Below are 16,414 nucleotides of genomic sequence, written 5' to 3' on the forward strand. Positions count from 1 at the left end.
ATATTACAAAAGGAGTGACCGTCATTAGTAAGCAAAGACCGCAAATACTTGAGGAAGTGGAAAAGTTGTTGGTTGTTTATATAAATGAGAAACAGTTAGCAGGTGATAGTATCTCTGAAGCACTTATGTGTGAGAAAGCGTTAGCAATTTACGATGATCTAGTAAGGAAAAGCCCTGGTACAAGTGCTGATGATTTTGTATTTAAAGCAACTCGAGGATGGTTTGAAAATTTTAAGAACAGAAAAGAAATTCACAGTGTATTTAGGTATGGTGAGACGGCGAGTTCAAACATGGAAATGGTGGAAAATTTGTGATTCAGTTTGGTGACTTTATAAAGAAAGGTTTTCTCCCCCACCAGATATTTAGTGCCGATGAAACCGGATTATTCTGGAAAAACTGCCCCCCGAATATATATATATAATAATAATAATAATAATAATAATAATAATAATAATAATAATAATAATAATAATAATAATAATGATAATAATAATAATTCCGACAGTTGGCCTCAGACTCGAACCCAAGACTTGCGAGTGACATGTCGTTGCTCTACCAACTATGCTACCGAGACTATAATATTCTTCAACCTCAGGGTGAATCTAAATCCCGCAGGATTTGAGTCAACTGCTAACTGCCGTCCTAATCTCAATTTTACGAAGAACCAAGCCCACTTGTAGCTAGTGGTTAAGCTGGTACGTATCCTTGATAGACTTTCGTCGTTGTAATACCTAAATAGAATCGCCAATAACGACGATGGCAATCAAATAACTCCGACAGTTGTTCTCGGACTCGAACCCGAGACTTGCGAGTGACATGTCGTTGCTCTACCAACTATGCTACCGAGACTATAAGATTCTTCAACCTCGGGGTTAATCTAACTCCCGCAGGGTTTGGGTCGACTGCTAACTGCCGTCCTAATCTCAATTTTACGAAAAACCAAGCCCACTTGTAGCTAGTTGTTATAGGCTCGGTAGCTTAGTTGGTAGAGCAACGACATGCCCTTACTTTTGTTTTAAGACAATAATAGAAATGCTGTTACTATGACCGAGCGTTTCATTGAGATGACTTTTTTTTTCTGAATTTTGACGAAAACATATGCCTATCCGATATGTGTGGTTTCAGTAGGGTGGGCCGACGCTCCACACAGCAGAGTATAAATGACAGTTTTTCACCCTCTCTTTGATGACCACCTTATTTCCAGCTTTGTTGATACTCCTTGGCCCCCTCGATCCCCTGATTTGTTCACGTGTCATTATTTTTTGTAGAGACACCTCAAGGCACGTTTGTTTGTTAGAGAATGAAATCATGGACTTAAGAAACGAAATGGTTGGACGATTGGATAGCTTAGCGCAAACAAACTTTGAGATCTACGGCCTGAGGAAAACTAACTTGGATCTAAGAAACGAGATTAAGGAAACGAAAAAGGATATAAGAGAGCTAAAGAGTGATAATGAAAAGAAGAGAATTAATGATACTACCAATAGCGAAAACTTAAATAAAGAGGTAAACAATAAAATACAAGAAATGAAGGAAAAAATCGAAGAGAACTTGGGTGAGGAAAGTATCCAAAATATTAAGAAACAGAAGGAAAACATTGAACATAAAGAAATTGTTTACAAAGAAAGAACCCGACATCAAATACAGGAAAATTCAAGACACAATAATCCAAGTAATTAATGAAAAAGCTAATTGGATCAGAGACACAGTGGATAGGAAAAAATGTATCGTGATGTATGGACTAAAAGAAAAACATGGTTTGGCAAGGTACATGAGAAAAAAAAGAGAGAGAGAGAGAGACAGCAATAGAAATCCTAAAAGAAATTCAGGGGGGAGGCCAATATGCAGATAAAGACGTTGATGAAACATATAGGATCGGTCACTATTCTAAGGGTAGAAATTGATCCCTAAAAATAAAGCTAAGATCACAAATGGTAGTAAAAGAAATATTTGAAAAAGTAGGTAACTTGGCAAGGAGTGTAAAGTACAATAAGATATGGATAAAAAGAGAAATGAGTACTGAGGAATTAGAAAAAGAAAAGACACTAAGAGATGAAGCAAAGAAAAAAAAACGCGAAGAGAACGGAGACAGAAAGCAAGGAATTCCATTGGAGAGTAATCGACATGAGACTGAGGAAATGGTACATCAGAATGGGCGAACCAAAGACAGAAAAAAAAATGGAGAAAGAAGAAAATTGAAAGTGGCCTATACTAACATCGACGGATTAATTTCAGGACTGAATGAACTTAATGATTACCTGCTAGAAGAAAAGCCAGACATAATGGGAATTGTGGTGTGGAGACTAAACTAAGGGGTGAAATACCATACATCGATGTTGGACATGGACTATACAATTACTGGATTAAAAACAGAGACATGAAACAGGGAGGAGGAATCATGTTCTTGGCCAAGAAAAACTTGAATGTGACAAAAATTGCGGAGGGCAAAGGTAATGTAGAACTGATCATGATAAAAGTCGAAGGCAGGAACATGAAAAGTAGAAAGTTTGTGATGACTTATGTACCCCCAAAAACGAACGCTTGAAAAGAGAACGAGCATGCGAAAATGCTAGAAGATACAAGACAATCATTAAATGAGATACTAATGGGCGGGGATAATCTGGTAATTATGGGGGACTTCAATTGCAAAGAAATTTGCTGGGAAAACATGACAGTGCGAGGAGGAGACGACTTGTGGGGTAATGTACTACTGGATATGACCATGGAATACACAATGACTCAGTGGGTTAGTGAAAATACCAAATACAGAAATAACGAGGAGCCGTCGAAACTAGATTTAATATTTACAACAGAACCTGAAATTGTGGATAAAATCCAATACAAGACACCTATTGGAAAGAGTGACCATATACTCATTGAGACTGAACTAAAGGAAGAAATATACTTGGAGAGAAATTAAAACCATAGGAAAGATAGATTGGTGTACAACAAAACGGACTTTGCAAAACTAAAGAAATTCTTCCAGAATGCAAACTGGGAAAAATTTTACATGGAAAAGACAAAAGTGGAAGAGAAATGGGATATCTTGATGGATAATTACAATGAAGGGGTAAATAGGCATGTACCAAGACAGAAGCGAGAGAGAGTGTACATTAAATGCTGGTTCAACAAAAGATGTAGTGAGGCAAAAGACAGAAGGGACAGAGCTTGGAAAAGGCGGGGAAAAGATAAAAAAAAAATATGTTATGGAAAACGGCAAGTTTATATAAACTATAGAAATGAGTATGTTAAAGTGAGAAGAGAGGAAAAAAGGAACCATGAAAAGGATATCATAGATAAATGCAAAGATCAACCCAAGCTATTCTATCGATACGTGAATGGGAAACTTAAAAACAAACAAGAAATAGTGAAACTACGGCAAGGGAATATAGAATACACAGAAGAATTAGAAATGGCCGAAGTCATGAATAATCACTTCAAATTTGTCTTCACTAGAGAGAAAACACAATATTGGGATGAAGGTAATGAAAGGCGATCTCCCACCATGAGCGAGATAACAATAACACAAAAAGAATTATTGGAACACATATCAAACCTTGACGTCTGGAAATCACATGGCCTGGATGGAATTGCAAATTGTATTCTAAAAAAATGCAAAGAAGAACTAACGGACAAAATACATAACATAATAAGTTGCTCACTCAAAGAAGGAAAAAGACCAAAAGACTGGAAAAATGCTAACATTGTACCAATATATAAAAGAGGAAATAAGGAAGAACCAACTAACTATAGGCCAGTTTCACTAACAAGCACTATAGCCAAAATTTGTGATAAAATCATCAAGAATAGATGGGTAAAACACCTGGAAGACAACAATATAATAAATCCAAGACAATTTGGGTTCAGACAAGGAAGATCATGTACCACAAACTTAATATGTTTCTACTCAAGATTGATAGACAAAGTGCAAGAAAGGGATGGATGGGCTGATTGTGCCTTCCTGGACTTACAAAAAGCTTTTGACAAAGTACCACACACAAAAAAATATAAATTAAAAAAAATGGAACATATAGGAGGGATACAAGGGAACCTACTAAAATGGATGGAGGACTTCCTGATTGGTAGAAAGATGAAAGTAGTGCTCAGAAAAATATTCAGATTAGAAAGAGGTGATCAGTGGAGTACCGCAAGGATCTGTATTGGCTCCAATAATGTTTACTATTTATGTGAATGACATGGATGATGATGTGAAATGTTACATGACCCTCTTTGCAGAAGACGCCAAACTGTCAAAGAAAGTAAAAACTGAAAAAGATTGCAAAACACTGCAGGAAGACTTGAATAAGGAATGGAACTGGAGTCAGAAATGGGAAGTGGACTTCAATATTAACAAGTGTAGCATAATGGAGTTTGGGAAAAGCAAAAACAGAATATCAGGACAATATAAAATTGGAACCAAGGAGGTAAAGAAGGAGGGATCTGAAAAAGACTTGGGTGTAATTATCTCAAACGACTTGTCCTATGACAAACAGATAAACAAAATTGTCAGAGAATCCTACAACTTGCTAAGATCAACAAAAGTGGCATTTACATATCTGGACGAAGAAATTATCAAAGAAATATTGGTCACACTGATAAGGCCTAGACTAGAATATGCGGCGACATTGTGGTCACCCAGTACCAAAAAGAATATAAAGAAAATAGAAAGAATCCAGAGAGCAGCAACAAAGATGGCACCTGCACTTGCAAACTTGTCATTTGAGGAGAGATTGGCTAAATTGGAGTTACCTACTCTGGAGCAAAGAAGAGAGAGAGGTGACCTACTGACCATCTACAGAACCATGAAAGGCACAGAAATACTTCATAGAGTGGACTTGGTAATCTGGGACAAGAGAAGCACAAGAGGATATGGAAAGAAAATAAAAAACATAGCTACAAAAGAGATCTGAAGAAGAACAGTTTTCCACATAGAGTGGTGGACACTTGGAACAAACTGGACAATGAAATAGTGTGCGCAAAAACCATTCATGAGTTTAAGAGCAAACTAGACACTGCAAGATACAAAGGCGGGACACCACGAGCGTAGCTCCCCTTCCCGCAAAATACAACTAGGTAAATACAACTAGGTAAACTAGGTAAATAGGCCCTGTACAATGGGCGATTTGAAGGAAGCTATTCGCGTGGAAGTCGCCCAAATCAACAGACCCAACTTTCAAGAACGCCTTCAGGCTTCAGAAATGCATAAATGAAAACGGACACTACATGATGGGTGTTGCTTTCTACACTTGTGTCAAATGCCCTTTCACTACAAACACAGTGATGTCAATAAAATTTGTTTGCATCGGCAATTTATGATTTTGTGTATTTTCCAAAAACGTTTGTCTTCTCTGCCCCACCTATAAGACAAACACCGCAGTCGGAGCAGAAGAAAAAGACTGGAAAAGGGAATTACAAATTTGGACAACTAACTTCAGTCCTCTTCAGTAGTACAAAGCGAAATGGGGATGTTATATTTATATTATATCTTCTTCCATAAAAAGAAAAGTAAGGCGAGGAACAAGGAACACTCAACAATGATCTAGGTTGTTATTCTGTGTGGCCAGGAGGATGATACATATATACATACATATACCAAGGCTTTTTTCCCCTTACAAGGAAGGTAGCCAAAAAGACAAAGGCGTAAAACCATTCCCACCCATTCCATCCCTAAATACACTCAACCCCCCTCCACCCTCCCTCTTATCTTAGCAGTTGCTGGATGATGTCTTCTATAAAATCGGTGATTGCAAGCCTAGATATAATGTCCGGATACCCGTGCCTCTTTGAAAAGTTCATGTTGTGGTAATACTTAATAGTATATTTCCTTTAAAATGTCATTGTTTCTACTTAAAGTGGGTGCGAGTAATCCATAGTATTACAATTTTATTTTAATTATACGACAGTTTCAGGATCGAACATCGGAATGGCTACAGGGACTAAACTTTGTTGTCAGACGAAAGCAGATGCGTCTGCCGCTGTAAACACCTGTACGCAGTAGCCACGTCAATTGAAAGTGTACTAGTGTAGTGTTCAGTTAGTTTGACTATAGCCAGCGTAGAGGTTAGTACTCCACAGGTTTAGTCAGAGGTACAGTAATATTGACCTTCATGTTGATATTCATATATGATATTCACTTTATTCATTATTTTTTTTATATGAAATAAGAAGGCTTTGTTTAAGTGTTTTCATTAATTGTTTTATCATGTTTCATGGTGACAGTTCTTACACTTGGAGAAAAAAACATGGCAGACTGCGTTGGAAGAGTGGCATTGATTACAGGAATTACAGGGCAGGTAATGTAACTTCATTGGTTAAATGTAGAAAGATGCTTTTTTCAATTTCACCGGGCGGTGATTAGAGTGGGATGTTATTTACACTGTAATATAGTTATAGAACATAAGAATGGAGGAGGCTGCAAAAGACCATAAAGCCTACACTAGGCAGCTCCATATCTATTACCACCTATCATTCTCATCCATAAAAATACCTTTTAAAACATCCAATTTTAGTTTCACTTCTCACTATTACATAGCCATAGGTTATCAAGTCCATTCCATTTGTTAACCACCGTATTGGTAAACCAGTTCTTGCCTAATTCCTTCTTAAATCTAAATTTGTCCAATTTAAATCCATTTCTATGAATCCTGCCGTCTTAATATATGATGACTTTGGTCTTTGTATGCATCACCTTTGTTAACCACTTCACTATAAGTCAAATTCTCACGTACAGCATTGGCTGCCACGTGTGCAATTCATCACACTACTCACATAGAATATAAAGTCACGACTGTATTACTTATTCTCTTTTACTCTGAATAATAATAAATTGAAAACGTGATCAAACCAGTTCATAGAATCCGGGGGTAACGTCATGTACGACTACAAAAAAGAATATATAATCAGACATCCTTGAGTACCCACTCGCACCGCACGAAGCCTACATAGGCGTCATCCTACTCAAGTGATTAAAGCCCTTGATATTTTTTAGAAGATTAAATCTACATGATATAACAATAGAAAATTAGATATTGATATTATAAACTTTAATACGTTAATGTAATATATGTTTTCCCTGGCAGAAATCAATAAGAAAAATTGCTAAAAGCAAATACAACTGTGATGATAGGTTTGAGATGCCATTTTGTTGTATGTCCAGTTCCATCAATATTAGTTTGATGTTAGCATTGACATTGTGCACTGAGTGTTCTCCCACTCCAAGTGACATCACCATGCTACACATTTTTTAAACTACAAAGGAGCTGAGCTTCATGGTTTTCTTCAAGTTATGAAATTCCTTTACAACAGAGATGGGCACATTACCACTGATCAGGTAGTGCAGTACCAAAAATCTGGTGTACATTTCCATCAATGTGTATTGTATACATATATGTATATATATTTATAAACTTGGAACATAAGAGTAGAGTGTGTTTGAGATGAGGTGCCTGCGAAGTATGATTGGGGTTACTAGGCTGGATAGAGTGAGAAATGAGGAGGTGAGGAGGAGAACAGGGATGGAAAGGGAGTTGGGAGATAGGGTTGATGAAAGAGTATTGGGATGGTTTGGACACATGGAAAGAATGAGTGAAGAAAGATTAATAAAAGACATATGGAAGGCAGAGGCAGAAGGAGTGAACATGAGGGACAATCAAGGATGAGATGGATGGATGCGGTAAAAGGGGCATTGGGAAAGAGGGGAATGTCTGTTGAGGAAGAAAGGGAGGGGACAGAAGATAGGGGTAAATGAAGAATGGTTGTGTATAGATGATGTGGTGATGCATGAAAGGGAGTGTGGGGAGATGGGGGGTGAGGGAGTATGTGCGAAAAATCACTTCACACAGACCAAACGGATTTCTCCCCATCTTCTCTTTTTCTGCATGAGGGGTGGTCACCAATTAAATGGATGTGCTGAGTCTCATGACACTGCTTCTGACCCAGGGCAGTGGGTGAGATGTAGGGATGACCTGTCATCCAGGAATAGCCAAGATATGAGGGAGGGAGGGGTGTGAATGGGAATGGAGTATGTGGGGATGGAATGGGTGTGAGTGGATTTCTATGACATTATTTTTTGGCTGCCTCCCTTGTAAGGAGGAAAAAGCCTTTGGTATATGTATGTATATACAGTGCATATATTTATACATACATATATATATATATATATATATAGATTTTTCGGTAACACATTACCTGTCTGGCCCAGGACATAAAACACCACTAATTCCCAAAGTGGGTTAATGTCCTGGGCCCAGACATCTGCACAAGTGGTGGTTAGTGAGTGTTGGATTAAGAGACATAGGTGTATAGGGATTATGTGTGTGTATGTGTGTATATATATATATATATATATATATATATATGTATATATGTGTGTGTGTGTTTATTCACCTTCACCTTGGTCTTTGGATCACATGCTGGACTCATGATGGACAGCTATTTCCCTCCCAGAAGAGAGCTCAGAGCTCGTGTGACCGATCTATGGGTAATGCTGTGACCTTACATGCACACACATACCCAACTCCCCGCCCACAAGAGTTGGAGTAATGACTTGAAGCACAGCAATACTGAAATTATTTCAGCCCTGGGCAGGATTTGAACCTGAACCTCCATAGTGACAGTTGGGGACTCTGCAAACCGCGCCACCGTGTATTTACCTAGTTGTATTTTACGGGAAGGGGAGCTATGCTCGTGGGGTCCCGTCTTCATATCTCATTTTATCTAAACTATTTTTAAATTCATGTATTGTTTTTGCACACACCACTTTCTCATCTAACTTGTTCCAACTGTCTATTACTCTGTGAGGAAAGCTGTTCTTTTTCAAATCTCTTCTATAGCTGTCTTTTTTTATTTTCTTTCCGTGTCCTCTAGTATTTCTGTCATCCCATTTTATCAGATTCTCTCTGTCAGTAATTTCTATGCCTTTCATGATTCTGTAAATAGCTATCAAATCTCCTCTCTCTCTTCTTTGCTCTAGTGTCTGTAGTTCAAGTTTTTCTAGTCTCTCTTCATATGATAGTTTTGAGAGTGTTGGTGCCAATTTTGTAATTGCTCTTTGTATTCTTTCAATTTTTTTTATACATTTTTTTGTACTTGGTGACCATATCGTTGCTGCATATTCCAATCTTGGTCTTATCAGGGTGATTAGAATTTTCCTCATCATTTCTTCATCCAGGTGTGTAAATGCAACTTTGATTGTTCTTATTAAATGATAAGTTTCTCCAAAAATCTTATATGTTTCTCAGGTGACATATTATTCATAACAATGACTCCTAGGTCCTTCTCATTTTCTACTTTTTTTATTCCTTCTTCTCCCAATTTATATGCTCCTGTTATTCTGTTTTTGCTTTTTCCAAATTCCATTATACTACACTTTTTTGTATTGAACTCCATCTCCCACTTCCTACTCCATTCCTGTACTTTATTTAGATCTCTCTGTAGTGATTCACAATCTTCTTCAGTTTTCACTCTTTTCAGTAGTTTTGCATCATCTGCAAAGAAGCTCATATAGCTTTCAATTCCTTCATCCATATCATTAATATATATAGCAAACATTATTGGGGCCAGAACTGTTCCCTGCGGAACACCGCTTATTACTTCATCCCATTTTGAGTGCTGGTTTCTTATCACTACTCTCATTTTTCTTTCTTGCAAAAAGTCTTCCATCCAATTTAGTAGTTTGCCCTGTATTCCTCCTTCAGTTTCTAATTTCTTAAGCAACTTCTTATGTGGTACTTTGTCAAAAGCTTTCTTTAGGTCTAGAAATGCACAGTCCGCCCATCCATCTCTTTCTTGTATTATATCTATTAGTCTTGAATAGAAACATATTAAATTGGTGACGCATGATCGTCCTTGTCTGAATCCAAATTGCCTTGGATTGAACACTTTGTTTTTTTCTAAATATTTTACCCATCTACTTTTGATAATTCTTTCACAAATTTTTGCTATTGTACTTGTTAGAGAGACTGGTCTATAGTTGGTAGGTTCTTCTTTATTTCCTCCTTTATATATAGGTACTATATTTGCTTTTTTCCAATCTTCTGGAACTTTCCTTCTTTCAAGGAACTATTTAGTATGCTATGTATTTTGTCTGCCAGTTCATTCCTGCATTCTTTCAGTATCCAGTTTGCTATTTCATCTGGTCCATGCGATTTTCTGACATCAAGATTACTCAAGTGTGTTAATATTTCATTCTTTGTTACTTCTATTTCTTCCATAGGGGGGACTTTCTCTTTCCATTCGTTCTCTTCAGGTTGTATGTTCTCCCTTGTAAACACTGATTTAAAATGCCTGTTCATAATTTCCGCCATTTCCATTTCCTCAGTGTATTCAACTCCCTCTTGTCTTAATTTCTCCAAGTCTTGTTTGTTTTTCAGTTTATTGTTTACAAATCTGTAGAATAGTTTTGGTTGATCTTTACACTTTTCTATGATATCTTTTTCATATTTTCTCTTTTCCTCTCTGCACGTTTGTACATATTCATTTCTATAACAGGTATATATTTTCCATTTTTCAGGTCTTCTGTCTTTTTTCCATCTGGTCCAGGCTTTGTCTCTTTTGTCTTTTAACTCCCTACAACTTTTGTTGTACCAGCATTTTACATATTCTTTTTCTTGTTTTTGTCTTGGGACATACTTTTCCACTCCTTTTTTGTAAATTTTTGTCAAAATATTCCATTTCTCTTCTACTGTTGTTTCTTCTTTGTATATTTCTTCCCAGTTTTCCTTTTGAAAGAATTCTCTTATTTTATCAAAGTTTGTTTTTTCATACATCATTCTTCCTTTTCTATATTGTTCATTTCTTTTCATATATTTTTCTTCATTAAGTTCCAGTTCAATCAATATGTGGTCACTTTTACTTATTGGTGTTTTATATTCAATTTTGTCCACTATTCTAGGTTCAGATGTAATTATTAGGTCTAGTCTCGATGGCTCTTCTTCATTTCTATACCTAGTGTTCTCCTGTATCCATTGTGTCATTGTATGGTCAGTAACCATCTCAAGTAGAGCGTTTCCCCATGAGCCGTCTCCACCCTTTACTGTCATTTCTTCCCAGCAGATTTCTTTGCAATTAAAGTCGCCCATCATAACTATTTTTCCTCCCTCTTCCATTATCTTGTTTAATGTTATCTTTGTGTCCTCTAACATACTTTTATGTTCACTCTCTTCCCATGAGGCTGTTTTCGGGGGCACATAATTTATCACAAACTTTCTGCTCTTCTTATCTCTATCTTCTACTTCCATCATTATCATCTCTACTGTATTCTTTCCATATGTGACACACTTCACGTTTATATCCTTCTTAGTCAGGAACATAACTCCACCCCCTTCCTTTTTCACTCTGTTTCTAATCCAATAATTATATGCATCATGTCCTACACTGTTGGGTGGTAGTGGACCTTTTAATTTTGTTTCTACAATTCCCATTATGTCTGGTTCTTTTTCTTTCAAATAATCATTCAGCTCATTCAATCCTGTTATTTATCCATCTATATTTGTGTAAGACACTCTTAGTTTTCTGCCACTTCCATTGTGTTCTCTGTTTCCCTTTTGTTTTTCTCTTGTATGTCGACTTTCTTTAGTTTCATATTCACTACTCTCCAATAGAATCTCTCTTTTTCTGACTCCGTTCTTATCTCGTTTTTTTCCTTAGCTTCAAGTCTTTTCTGTTTTTCTTCCTCTCTTTCCTCTTTATTCATTTCCTTTTTTATCCATACCTTTTTATATTCACTTGTTGCTAGTTTCCCTGTTTTGGATAAGATATTCTCAGCCGTAGTTTGTGACCTGAATTTAATCTTAATTGGTCTGGTTTTGTCTGTACTATATTTCCCGAGCCTGAATTTCTCTTCGATTTGTTTCATTATTTCTGGTTCATCTTCCTGAACTAATTCTAGTAAATTTCTTACTTTTTCATTTTCCTCTTTGATTCTTGTGGTTCTATCTGGGTTATGTTTCTCTTCCATTCCTAATATAATTATACATTTCTTTCTGTCTGCTAAGTCTCTTACTATATTCTCCTTCTGTCTCATCACTTTAATAACTGAGTTTTCAGTTTGTTCATTCATTTGCTGTCTGATTATGTCAGTGAATGCAACTTTGCTATTTTCTTGGATTTTTTTCCAACCCTCCTTGTTCTCCTTATTATTCTCCTTTAAGACTTTATTCTCATCTTTTACTTCTTTTAACTGTTTTTTTAATTCTTCAATTTCCTTAGTTAAGTTTTTGTTCGCCTTCTCTAGTTCTTCCAATTTTTCAACTCTCCGTATAATGTTGTTAACATGACCGAACCTACGCTCCAAGTCCTCGATCATCTTATCGACCTTCTCTTCTAGTCTTGTCAGTCGGGGGGGGTTTGTGTCCCCCCCACCCTCTTTAAATCCCTGGAAAATATTCTTATCACTTTCTACTGTATTGCTCTTATCTATACTTCTAATCTTTACATTTTTATTAGACATTTCATCGTCGCTCAGCTGGTCGGGGGGCCTTTTGTTTACCTTTCGCCTGTCTGCCTGGGCCAAGTCCTCTCCTTCCTCATTTCCTTCCATTTCCCTCAGCAATCCCTCCCCTTCTCCTCTTTCCCTACTTTCCCACTACCCCACGAGCAATTTCCCCCCACCCTGTAAATACAATAGGCACTTCTCTTTGCGTTGGGATCCAAGAAACTTCAATTTTCTTCAGAACGTCTTCTAAGCCGTCTGTTCATTGAAGTGTGTGTGTGTGTGTATTTACCTAGTTGTATTTTACGGGAAGGGGAGCAATACTCGTGGGGTCCCGTCTTCATTTCTCATTTTATCTAAACAATTTTTAAATTCATGTATTGTTTTTGCACACACCACTTTCTCATCTAACTTGTTCCAACTGTCTATTACTCTGTGAGGAAAGCTGTTCTTTTTCAAATCTCTTCTATAGCTGTCTTTTTTTATTTTCTTTCCGTGTCCTCTTGTATTTCTGTCATCCCATTTTATCAGATTCTCTGTCAGTAATTTCTATGCCTTTCATGATTCTGTAAATAGCTATCAAATCTCCTCTCTCTCTTCTTTGCTCTAGTGTCTGTAGTTCAAGTTTTTGTAGTCTCTCTTCATATGATAGTTTTGAGAGTGTTGGTGCCAGTTTTGTAATTGCTCTTTGTATTCTTTCAAGTTTTTTTATACATTTTTTTGTACTTGGTGACCATATCGTTGCTGCATATTCCAATCTTGGTCTTATCAGGGTGATTAGGATTTTCCTCACCATTTCTTCATCCAGGTATGTAAATGCCACTTTGATTGTTCTTATTAAATTATAAGTTTCTCCAAAAATCTTATTTATATGTTTCTCAGGTGACATATTATTCATAACAATGACTCCCAGGTCCTTCTCATTTTCTACTTTTTTTATTCCTTCTTCTCCCAAATTATATGATCCTGTTATTCTGTTTTTGCTTTTTCCAAATTCCATTATACTACACTTTTTTGTATTGAACTCCATCTCCCACTTCCTACTCCATTCCTGTACTTTATTTAGATCTCTCTGTAGTGATTCACAATCTTCTTCAGTTTTCACTCTTTTCAGTAGTTTTGCATCGTCTGCAAAGAAGCTCATATAGCTTTCAATTCCTTCATCCATATCATTAATATATATAGCAAACATTATTGGGGCCAGAACTGTTCCCTGCGGGACACCGCTTATTACTTCATTCCATTTTGAGTGCTGGTTTCTTATCACTACTCTCATTTTTCTTTCTTGCAAAAAGTCTTCCATCCAATTTAGTAATTTACCTTGTATTCCTCCTTCAGATTCTAGTTTCTTAAGCAACTTCTTATGTGGTACTTTGTCAAAAGCTTTCTTTAGGTCTAGAAATGCACAATCAGCCCATCCATCTCTTTCTTGTATTATATCTATTAGCCTTGAATAGAAACATATTAAATTGGTGACGCATGATCGTCCTTGTCTGAATCCAAATTGCCTTGGATTTAGTACGTTGTTTTTTTCCAAGTATTTTACCCATCTACTTTTGATAATTCTTTCACAAATTTTTGCTATTGTACTTGTTAGAGAGACTGGTCTATAGTTGGTAGGTTCTTCTTTATTTCCTCCTTTATATATAGGTACTATATTTGCTTTTTTCCAATCTTCTGGAACTTTTCCTTCTTTCAAGGAACTATTTAGTATGCTATGTATTTTGTCTGCCAGTTCATTCCTGCATTCTTTCAGAATCCAGTTTGCTATTTCATCTGGTCCATGCGATTTTCTGACATCAAGATTACTCAAGTGTATCAATATTTCATTCTTTGATACTTCTATTTCTTCTATAGGGGGGACTTTCTCTTTCCATTCAATCTCTTCAGGTTGTATGTTCTCCCTTGTAAACACTGATTTAAAATGTTTGTTCATAATTTCTGCCATTTCCATTTCCTCAGTGTATTCAACTCCCTCTTGTCTTAATTTCTCCAAGTCCTGTTTGTTTTTCAGTTTATTGTTTACAAATCTGTAGAATAGTTTTGGTTGATCTTTACATTTTTCTATGACGTCTTTTTCATATTTTCTCTTTTCCTCTCTGCACGTTTGTACATATTCATTTCTATAACCAGTATATATTTTCCATTTTTCAGGTCTTCTGTCTTTTTTCAATCTGGTCCAGGCTTTGTCTCTTTTGTCTTTTAACTCCCTACAACTTTTGTTGTACCAGCATTTTACATATTCTTTTTCTTGTTTTTGTCTTGGGACATACTTTTCCACTCCTTTTTTGTAAATTTTTGTCAAAATATTCCATTTCTTTTCCACTGATGTTTCTTCTTTGTATATTTCTTCCCAGTTTTCTTGTTGAAAGAATTCTCTTATTTTATCAAAGTTTGTTTTTTCATACATCATTCTTCCTTTTCTATATTGTTCATTTCTTTTCATATATTTTTCTTCATTAAGTTCCAGTTCAATCAATATGTGGTCACTTTTACCTATTGGTGTTTTATATTCAATCTTGTCCACTATTCTAGGTTCAGATGTAATTAATAAGTCTAGTCTCGATGGTTCTTCATTTCTATACCTAGTGTTCTCCTGTATCCATTGTGTCATTGTGTGGTCAATAATCATCTCAAGTAGAGCGTTTCCCCATGAGTCATCTCCACCCTTTACTGTCATTTCTTCCCAGCAGATTTCTTTGCAATTAAAGTCGCCCATCATAACTTCTTCCTCCATCTTCCATTATTTTATTTAATGTTATCTTTGTGTCCTCTAACATACTTTTATGTTCACTCTCCTCCCATGAGGCTGTTTTTGGAGGCACATAATTTATCACAAATTTTCTGCTCTTCTTATCTCTGTCTTCCACTTCTATCATAATCATCTCTACTGTATTCTTTCCATATATGACACCTTTCACGTTTATATCCTTCTTAGTCAGGAACATAACTCCACCCCCTTGCTTTTTCTCTCTGTTTCTAATCCAATAATTGTATGCATCATGTCCTACACTGTTGGGTGGTAGTGGGCCTTTTAATTTTGTTTCTACAATTCCCATTATGTCCGGTTCTTTTTCTTTCAAATAATCATTCAGCTCATTCAATCCTGTTATTAATCCATCTATATTTGTGTAAGACACTCTTAGTTTTCTGCCACTTCCATTGTGTTCTCTGTTTCCCTTATGTTTTTCTTTTCTATGTCGAACTTCCTTAGTTTCATGTTCACTACTCTCCAATAGAATCTCTCTTTCTCTGACTCCGTTCTGTTCTCGTTTTTTGCCTTAGCTTCCAGTCTTTTCTGCTTTTCTTCCTCTCTTTCCTCTTTATTCATTTCCTTTTTTATCCATATCTTTTTATATTGTTCACTTGTTGCTAGTTTCCCTGTTTTGGATAAGATATTCTCTGCCGTTGTTTGTGACTTGAATTTAATCTTAATTGGTCTGGTCTTGTCTGTGCTATACTTTCCGAGTCTAAATTTCTCTTCGATTTGTTTCATAATTTCTGGTTCATCTTCCTGAACTGATTCTAGTAATTGGCTTACTTTTTCATTTTCCTCTTTGATTCTTGTGGTTCTATGTGTTGTGTTTCTCTTCCATTCCTAATATAATTATACATTTCTTCTTGTCTGCTAAATCTCTTACTATATTCTCCTTTTGTCTCATCACTTTAATAACTGAGTCTTCAGTATGTTCTTTCAATTGCTGTTTGACTATGTCAGTGAATGAAACCTTATTTCCTTCTTGGGTTGTTTTCCAATTCTTAGTTTCTTTAGCTATTGTCTCTCTGTTTTCTTTACTATTCTTCTTCAATTCCTCATTCTCCACCTTTACTTCTCCTAACTGTCTTTTTAGGTCTTCTATTTCATCAGTTAAGTTTTTATTCGCCTTTTCTAGTTCTTCCAATCTTTCAACCCTTTGTAAAATGGTGTTCATATGACCTAACCTACTCTCCAAGTCCTCGATCACCTTATCAACCTTCTCCTCT

General features: G+C 36.2%; 1 protein-coding gene across 3 annotated transcripts in view; it reads left to right on the forward strand.

Annotated features, from left to right (window-relative positions):
• Positions 1 to 5,906: 5,906 nt before the first annotated feature.
• Gmd (GDP-mannose 4,6 dehydratase) overlaps positions 5,907 to 16,414 on the forward strand; it is a 46,604-nt gene continuing 36,096 nt past the window's right edge. The window contains exons 1-2 of one of the 3 annotated variants that reach the window (XM_076188267.1): positions 5,907 to 6,060; positions 6,220 to 6,293. In XM_076188267.1, coding sequence (XP_076044382.1) covers positions 6,243 to 6,293 — 51 coding nt within the window. In that variant the 5' untranslated portion in view covers positions 5,907 to 6,060; positions 6,220 to 6,242. Of the gene's footprint in view, positions 6,088 to 6,212; positions 6,294 to 16,414 lie in introns of all 3 variants that reach the window. The other 2 variants (XM_076188266.1, XM_076188268.1) reach the window with 2 other exon arrangements.

This window comes from Oratosquilla oratoria, chromosome 7 (genome assembly GCF_046742065.1).
Source record: "Oratosquilla oratoria isolate Oo_2021 chromosome 7, ASM4674206v1, whole genome shotgun sequence".
Taxonomy (NCBI): domain Eukaryota; kingdom Metazoa; phylum Arthropoda; class Malacostraca; order Stomatopoda; family Squillidae; genus Oratosquilla; species Oratosquilla oratoria.